The sequence below is a fragment of the Falco rusticolus genome, chromosome 7 (genome assembly GCF_015220075.1).
Source record: "Falco rusticolus isolate bFalRus1 chromosome 7, bFalRus1.pri, whole genome shotgun sequence".
NCBI classification, from domain to species: domain Eukaryota; kingdom Metazoa; phylum Chordata; class Aves; order Falconiformes; family Falconidae; genus Falco; species Falco rusticolus.
In genome coordinates, this window is record NC_051193.1 from 52237275 (window position 1) to 52246555 (window position 9281).

Here is a 9281-nt window from a genome sequence, read left to right on the forward strand (position 1 = left end):
AAGATGGCGAGCGAAGCCGCTGCCGCCCAGCGCCCCGCGCGGGCCGGAGTAGGGAGTAGCGGTTCCCTCATCAAAGATGGCCGCGTAGCGCCTCCCGCGCGCCCCGCCTCCTCCAGCCTGGCGCGCGCCGCCGCTCCCGGCATTCTCAGCGCCAGCCGTGTGGCGCCCGCCCGCTCGGGCCCCGGCCTGGGCTTGCGTGCGCATGCGCGAGCGGCACTCTGGCGCCGCGAGCTCTATGGTCGGCCGTTAGCGCAGCGTTTCCGCCGGGCGCGGGGGTTTGTGGGGGATCGTCGCGCGCCTCTTCTCCGCGGCAGTGCTGAGGAGCGGGAGCTGTGATGGTGAGCGGGCGGGCCGGGGCCGGGGCCGGCGGCTCCTCGTACCCGGCTTGGGTGGCGCGGCGGCGCCTGGGCTGCTCTCCCCTCCCCCTGGGGCAAAAGCGGCTGCCGGCGCTGCTGGCGGGAAGGTGTGGCGGGCAGCGGGAAAGGCCGCGGCCGCCACTCTGGGCCCCGGTGGGCGGCAGCACGTGCTGGTGGGCTAGCGGCTTCGCGAAGTGGCGTCCCGCCGCCGGACCCCTCCCGGTATAAAGGCCGGTGGCCCTCGGGGAGGGAGGTGGGGAGGAGGCTTCTGGCCCTGGCGCAGAGCAGGCTGCCCCGGAGTTTCAGCCCCTCCTCAGGCCCTTGGGAACGCAGCTCTTCCTCGGCAGCGCTGGCTCGCGAATCGAGCCTGCTTACCTTAAATGGCTGATTTGCGTTAATTGGCTCTGTTTCTGCCCGTGCTGCTTTCTCTGCTCCCCGGTGCTTGGAGGAGGGAAAGGTGGTAGCTTCTGCTTGTGGGCTGTTTGAATGGCACGCTGAAGCACAAAGGCCTACCAGTCACAGTAGTTTTTGCATTCATTTAATAAATTTGAATATCCTGAAACAAGTTGTTGCCCAGCGGTGGAAGGACAGCTTAACTGCATCTGGGTTTGCAGCAAAGCTCTGCATCTGTCTGGCACTTGCTCAAAAACAGCTTCAGCTAGAATGAGCAACTACAAGCCCTGTCCCTGTTGTCCAAAGTCAAAGGTGACACTTTAACCACTTTTTTCTAGTTAGCAGAAATAACTAAAACTCATTTAGGTGTGTAAAGTATGCTGCTTGGTTTTGCATCACTGCACATCTTATTCTTACAATACTTCCTCTTTTATTAGGTGGTTTGTTGGTAGGGTTTTTTTTTACTTTGTTGTTTAATAGTCTACAGTTGGAAGCCTCTTTGGGCAGGTGCTGCCTAGCTCCTAAATCCTGCTGGTTTGGCTGTCTGCACTGCCTTAACCATTTTTACAGAGTTGTGCTTTCAGTAATTGGAGCACTTTCTAAAGCACCCTCTAGAAGTTCAAATTCGGATGTAATGTAAGCTATGTGGTATCTCATTCAGTGTCCTGCTTAATAGCAGCCAGTATGACCGTGCTTTTAAAGAAAATGCAAGAAACCCCAACATATGTATCAGAATAATAAGAGTCTGTATTGGGCTCTTTCAGATAACGTGCTCCTAACCCATGAAGGTTTATAGATCTTCCCTTGTTTTGGTTTTCTTTTTCCTAGCAACAAGATTTTACCTGTAGGAAAACATAATAGTTATTAATTACACAGATTTTTTGCCCGGTCACCTAGGCACATATTCAGTAGGACAGGTAGTAGTTGGAGAAAACTTCTCTCAGGCTTCTGAACTTGTCACTTTTTTGAATTATGTGGTAGGAGAGGAGGAGCAATTTTATCAAATCAATCAATTTCCTTTTTTCCCTTAAGGTAAAATAATGGGAAATTCCCAAAGAAATATTTGAGATGTGATACATTAATTCTACAATACGTGTTGTCCCAATGGCATTAATTTTAATAATTTCCAGGCCAGTATCTGATATGGATATCGTGAAGTGTCTGAAGTGATCAACAGTTTAAAGTCATGAGTCCAAATAATTTCTACGGTGAAGTTCTGAAAGAACTGGCTTACATGTCTGGCTGCTGTTTTTTTCTATAATCTGATTATTGAGATAATTTCAGAATGTATACATTCATTTAGCACTCAAAGAATGGGAGGAATAGCCTGGGTATTTATAGGCCAGAAAGCGTAAAATGATTCCCCAGCAAGACATTGAGACACCAAAGACAGAGCTCACCTAATTGTGATACAGTTCCGTAACTCCTGGTCAATTCACTTTTATGTACGCTTTGCTACATTTTGTCAATCAAATAGAGCTTTTTCTTAATACTGAATTTAGTTGAAAGAGAGAAATATGTATATGTAATCAGACACCACAGATTCAGTTTGCAAGACATTCTGAAGCTAAACCAACAGGTTTTTTTTTAGAACACAGTGACAACTGGCCAGTATATCTCGTCTGTTGTTAATAAGAAATCCTTAGTCAAATGCTCATGGGAAGTCAGAGTTGCAAGTGCTGGAACCCAGCCTTGTCATCAGCGACCAGCAAATAAAAACGGTAGTGCTGAGAAAAGTATTTTATAATAAGTTTGGCAGTCATTTGGACTCCCTGGTAAGATGTGCCTGTTCAAGTACAATGCGCTTAGGAACAGCCAGATACCAGCCACCCTTGGGGAATTCCTTTAAAATCTAGCATCCTCTGGTATATGTGAAAGTAGACTTAAATGGTGTAGTCTCTTTTGTATGATATTTGTTACAGGGTGTAGCTCTAACTTCCCCACTTTTTCCATTTCTGATGGGAAAAGTTTTGCTGCTTCTGTTTCTCCATAATTTTCCTCAACTTCTCTGTATCTCCCTCTACCACATTATTTGGAACAGAATTTACAGAACTGAAAACTGTATGCCAGGCATGGGAACGCTTATCAGTCATGGTACAAAAATCTGTACTGTTTTCTTGTATGTTCCTTGTCAATCTTAATATTTGCCATTTTTCTATTCTGTCATTGCATTTGATGAACTCCAAACTGGTATATTCATTGATATGTCCGAAGTGTGGGTCAGGATTTTTCTAGCAGCAGCTGATTAACTGAAGCCCAGTAATATACATGGGTATTTGTTTCCAGTGTGTCTTACTCTGCAGTTGCCACCATGAATATTAACGTTGTACGCTCACCTCATATATTAGCATTGAAAATGTTGGATCCTATTAGCAGCACTGGAAATGGTGTTTTGTTGTGTGCTTGCAAACTTTCTGTGCCATGTAACCTGTTAATTAGATCACAGATTGCATGTACTTAAAAAATCTTGCTTGTTGTTTGCTCAAATTACTTGCTGTAGCCAAGTGAAAAATATTACAGAAATAATGCAAGCCACAGACTGAACAATTATCAAAGCCTTGACTGCAGAAGAACAAGCTTACAGAATCTGACATTTGGAACAGTTATCTGTGCCATAATTACTGTTTCAGTAGAGTCACTGAAGTATGAGAAATCAGTGCATCTGTTTTGCAAGAAATAATCTTGAACACTCAGTGCATATTTGTTGTATAATTTGTGTTCCCTTGACGTTAAATAAATAACTCAAAATAGCTATTACTGTTAAAATCTTTAAGGTGAGACTGACATGAAGTTGTTGGACTCCCTCCTTGCTCTTTAATTTACTAACAGCTTGCATTTGGAATAAAATAAGTAAATGCACTGATGGCGTAGCTTTTATGTATTTTTATTGGTTTGCTTTTGTGTTTAAATAGAAACTGTTATTTCCATGGTATTTTTTTCAACACAGTAGCTGCTTTATTGCTAATTCAAAGTGACGTAAGGATTGGTAGGACTGACTGGAAACAAAAATTATTAACACAGTTTATATGAATAGTAAATGCTGTTGGGAAGATGTCTGTCTCTTTGACTGCTAGTGCAGCATTTTAATATTACTCATCTTTTTAGTGCTTCATTCAAATAATTAAAAAAAAAACACAAAGATTTTGCAAGTAAGCAGTTTTCTTTATGTTTCTTTTGTTTTGTTTTTCAGTCTCACACAATTCTACTTGTCCAGCCTACCAAGAGGCCAGAAGGCAGAACATACGCTGATTATGAATCGGTGAATGAGTGCATGGAAGGTGGGTGCAGATATGGTAGCGAAAACTGTTGTTAAAACCCCATTTTTGACATATTCCCAAGCTTACTCAGTAAGAAATTAAGTTGCTGCTCATGTTTTCCCAAGGTAATAAAAAAAATAAATTCAAAGGGGTGTCATGCTTTTAATTTACTAATGTTGCAGCAAACTGAAAAATAGTTATTGTTTCTAAAACTTCCTTTATATATTGAATGTCTCTTTTTGATTTATTTAGATTGAGCCACATTCACTTCATGAGAGTAGGCAATGTTCTTGGTGGGACCATGCAGCAGCCTTGCCTGAATCCATTTCCTTGCAGGATCAGAGCCTACCTCTCACTAATTTTTGCGCTAGCCATGTAAAGGAAAGATTGCTACTGGAAGTAATATATAAAATAAAAGTATGTGTATTACTTATACATAATTTGCAGCCTTGTGGCATGTGTGCCAGAGAAAAAAGTCCTGCATGACTTTGAGACACATAGTAAGCTTGGAAAGAAGACTGAAATACTGCAGCTGTATGATTTAAATGTGAAAGTTCACTTAACATTAAAAATTCTAATTCCAGGAAGTTTTGCGAGGCAAACAAAAGCCTAATGAAGACCATGCAAAGCCTCTGTGCTCACTTTAACTTTATGTTCTCCTCAAATGCATCCGAATTATATATGAGCTAGCTTAAATAAAACTCATCTAAATTCATACATAGGCTTGGGCTGTCAACTCTTACCTCAGTAGCCCTTAGAATTATCTTTCTTAGGAGATTTGAGTAGCTTTATTTGACACCAGTTCTTCTCTTTCTTAGGTGTTTGTGCAGTAGGAATATATGTTGCAATTGCTGTCCTTAAATTATTGAAGGAATTTCAGGTTTCCATGGGAGCTTACTGCATGGAAAGTTACGTCTTTGACAGAACTAAAACTTTTTCCTTTAGATGATGATAGTACTTCTTTCCATGCATCTTACCAGATTTTACAATATGACATTTCAATGCAAATAGTTCTGTAGAATCGGAAGTACGAAGTTTATGTCTGTCTTCATGGTAGTAATTGCTTACCTTTCCAGATATGTGGCTCAATGGCTGGAGAAGTTTCGACAGGTAGAGTTGTTGGTTTTTTAATAGTGCATTGATAATCTTGTTTCTCCGTAGGAGTCTGTAAAATGTATGAAGAGCATCTGAAGAGAATGAATCCCAACAGTCCATCCATTACATATGATATCAGCCAATTGTTTGACTTCATCGATGACTTGGCAGACCTCAGCTGTCTTGTGTAAGTTCAGTTGTACAAGTCCATTTTAGTGACTTGGAGAAGCCGGAAGTCTTCCATGTAAATGCTTACATGTTTTATGTGAGATCCAGTAAGGTTCGGAGTGGTTTTTGCAATAACTGTTTGTAAGGCAGCAGTATTGCTGCTGGTATGCCATGTTGCCCACTCCACTTAACTTCATTGGAATAAAGTAGCTCTGAAGAAAGCTTAGAAACTGACTTGGATTTTAGACACATTGAAGCTCCCAGCATTTCAGATACTGAAGTCCAACAGTTTAATACAGCTATATATTTTAATGCTAGAATCTGTTTACATTGGGGCTGTATCTGCCTCTGTGCAGTTGGTCTAATTCTTAAGGAGGCAGAACGATTACGGAATTTTATTTAGCTGAGGGCTGTACTAATGGTATGGTAGAAGCTGATAGAAGTGCATTGCAGCCAGCTGTTTATTTTGATTAAGATACAGCAGGATGGAAGTTTCTGTAAATCCTAGTTAAGTGGTTGAGGAACAGATCGATCCTCCAGTGAGCCCTAGCTAATTGTTGTAAGTGTTCTTGTGAATAAATTATCTCCAGTTCTCATCTGTTTGTTAAAGTTTGGGCAAGCAAAGATGGTCTTGTATACTTTCCATTCTGACTGCACTGTGAAATCAAATGTTAAATTTCACTACTCAGAATATAACTGAACATTGTAACTAAATCAGTTAGTCCATCCCATGAGTACTTTTTGTACCATAAATTACACAAGGAATGGTTTGATACAACAGTGGTATCAACTTTGCAGAAATTCTGTAGGAATATGGGTACAAACCTTATATTCAAATAACAGAAGACACAGTATTTGGCTTTTGAGTCTCAGAATGCCAGAAGCTCTTTTTAAGCCAGTGAGTATCTGGCATGGACATTTCTGCAGCTCTGCTGCTCTGTCTGAAATCCAAGTGCAACTACTTGTGTAGCTGCACAAAGGCTATTGCCTTTGCCAGTTAATTCCAGTTTAAAATAAAAAGCTAGTCAAAAAAACCCTGAGCATCACATGACTTTCCTTTGCATTCTGATTTACATACAGAATCTGTGTTACTGATAGTGACTTATTACAAATGCCATTTACCAAAGTTTTCAGTGGAATAAGTGAAACAGGATTACAGTGCCTGCTGAGTTACTTTGTCCCTAGACATTCTGCCATGTTTGATCTTCAGGTGTCGTGCTGGACTGATGCAGTTTGCAAGATACTTTGGTTTAGTTTATCTAACAGACTGAAGCTAGCTACTTGCTTTAGGAAGCAGCACCTGTTTTCTAGTACAGTCTTGTGCCTGCCTTTATTAGGCTTGTAAACCCTGCGTCGTGCCAAATTCTCCTTCAGCTTATAGTTTTCCACCAGATGGCACACATAGCACGTAGTGTACCAGATATGTCTTGTGTTCACAGAGATTCCTGAGGTACTTGCTCTCTGGTCTTGCAGCATAGCATTATGAATCAATTGGGGCATGAGCAGAAATCCTGAAACTAACATTTCTTATGCTGCACCAGAACTACTACTGTATCAATATAAACCAAAACTCTTTCTGTGGCCTTGAACCAGTCATGCTGGGATTTAAATAATGAGGCTTTCTTAGAAATAGCTTGCTTAGGGTTTTTTCCCTAGGTAAGAACCGTAAATTGTTGTGGATTGAGTTAACTGGATTTTTACTTAGCTTCTTACCAATGACAATCTCACCTTTCTTATCTGATGAGAAATACGTGTACAAAGATTTAAAGACTGACCAGGACTTCCATTAATTCTTGAAGCATGCACTGAAAGTGCCATCTTAAATCAAAAAAGCACTCAAATTTTAATAACTAAGGGGAAAAGGAGGGCATGAATCTACACCGATAACTTCATGCAATTTGCTTTCATTTGTCAGTCTAATTCTGCTTCAGTTGAACAGTATCTTGAGTAACTGAGTTCTTTGGCCCTGGAAAGAAATCTTGCTAGTGGACTACTTTTATCAGCTAGCCCTGAATAGCAAGGAAAATTGAGTCTGTGGGTTCTTGTTTTCAGTTTGCTTTTTATGAAGTGTCCTTGTTTGTTAGATGTAAGCTCACCTTCACTGCCAGCTGGCAAGAATACTTTGTCATCCATCTATGATTGTCCCTTAGCTCCTGGAAAATTGTGCTTTTATTCATTTTCTAAAAATTCCAGACAGAAGTGGAACACTTACATAAACACTTGCTTGAAGTAGTGTTGAAAAAGTGTTCGGCTCATTAAGACAAATCAGATTAGTTCCAACAGGAAACATTCTTCTTCATTCTGAGCTCCAGAATATTGAGGTCCTCCATTTGTTGTCTGAATTAAAATGCAAACACACTGATCTGGACATTCAGTAGTCCTTGGAGCATCTGGTTTTATTTCAGGTTCTTACTGCTGGGTAACTGCTTCTCAGGGAACAGGATAAATCTGTAAACACACTACAGGACAGAGTAATATTACCTTAATTTTTTTTTTTCCCCTTTCTAGTTACCGTGCTGATACTCAGACGTACCAACCGTACAATAAAGACTGGATAAAGGAGAAGATCTATGTCCTCCTCCGCAGGCAGGCCCAGCAAGCAAGCAAATAATGGAGACACCATCATCACATGGGTTTGGGGGAGGGCTTGGACAACAGGTGTGTACAGAGTGTAGTAGTGAACGTTTTGTATTATAGTCATCCTGTTGCCATCTTGTTAAACTCTTTAGTCAGGCCTGAATGTATTGTTAGCGGTGGAAGGATTTTGTTGGATTTGACTTTTTTTCAGTGTAAATGGAGAAGAAAGCGAAACATCTTCAGCAGAGTTTTAATTTGGTTTTTTTCTTCTGGTTAGCTGATGGTCCTACCTTATTTGAACCCCGGGGGCTGTTCACATTGTACTTTGCCACATTCACTGTATGTGCCCTCCAGTGGGGTATCCAACATTCAGTTATGACCTTGAGACTGTCTTAATGGGGAATAAAAAACTACCCTTTAGTTAAACTTGAGTGCTGAATTTTGTGGGTTTTGCCAAACAACAAATTAAATCATCTTGCCTGTTTGTCAAGGAACAGCTTGGAAGGTTACGAGGACTGAACCAACAGTTGTTTGCAATGTTACAGCACGGCTCAAGCTCTGGCCTGCCAAGTTAACTTCTCTGACCTAGTCTTGAGTACTGTCTTTCCTGGGGATCTTTGGGAAACAGCAACCCTCTTGCACTCTAAACTTGATCTTTCTACAAGGCAGGGTTCAGGTAAGTGTCTCTGCTCTGAGATAGGTGATAGGTAAGAGCAGGCTGAATGTATCACAGACCCTGTGAATCAGTCTACTTCCAGCCTTCCCCCGAGAAGGGAATAGTCATCAAAACTATTTGCGCTGCCTATCTGCCCCAAACTGCATTTTCTCTTTACAAAGGCTAAGGATGTGCCTGTTTGCACATGCTGTAAAGTTGTATCTGCCCCTGGGTACCTTGCACACCGATTTGTAATTCTGCTGTTCTGAAAAAGGTTGTTTTCAAGGACATAGTAGACCAAAAAATAACAGCAGGTAGAAAAGCTAGGCTGGCTTGATACTTTGTGCCTTGGTGTTAGTCCAGAGTTCACCTACTATAAGTATGGATTTGAGTCTTGGACTGTGCAGGTATACTCAACCAGGACCAGTTCCAGGATTAACAGAGGAATTCTCTCCAGTGCACTTAACTTACTAATGCACATCAATAGTTTCTGATGCACCTCAGAGCAAATGGATTGGCTTGAAAGAATCTGAGGTCAAATTGTCTGTCTATAGTAAAGCTTTAATGAAAATAGCTTCACTTAAGTGATAAGTAATAGAGTCTGAAGAATTAGAATCAAATTACTGAAGACTTAGAATTTCTTAGAAAGGTATTGGGAGAGAGTGTTAAACTTTTTTTTCTCAACACAAATACGAACTGGAGATTAGACCTACTAGCTCTACAGTTCTAGTGACCAGGAATCAGTTCAATCTGCTAACATCAAAACATGCTTCCTTTATT

The 9281-nt window shown here is 41.2% G+C and overlaps 1 protein-coding gene across 1 annotated transcript; it reads left to right on the forward strand.

Annotated features, from left to right (window-relative positions):
- The first annotated feature begins 205 nt into the window (after positions 1-205).
- Positions 206-8272, forward strand: ERH (ERH mRNA splicing and mitosis factor). The gene is made up of 4 exons (XM_037395577.1): positions 206-338; positions 3940-4027; positions 5168-5288; positions 7778-8272. The coding sequence occupies exons 1-4, from the start codon at positions 336-338 to the stop codon at positions 7878-7880; spliced, it is 315 nt and encodes a 104-aa protein (XP_037251474.1). The 5' UTR covers positions 206-335; the 3' UTR covers positions 7881-8272.
- Positions 8273-9281: the final 1009 nt, after the last annotated feature.

Excerpts from the sequence above, each read along its gene's own strand:
- ERH (XM_037395577.1), top strand. Across the intron at positions 4,028-5,167 it reads GGTGAATGAGTGCATGGAAG|GAGTCTGTAAAATGTATGAA; the intron begins GTGGGTGCAGAT and ends GTTTCTCCGTAG. Across the intron at positions 5,289-7,777 it reads GCAGACCTCAGCTGTCTTGT|TTACCGTGCTGATACTCAGA; the intron begins GTAAGTTCAGTT and ends TCCCCTTTCTAG.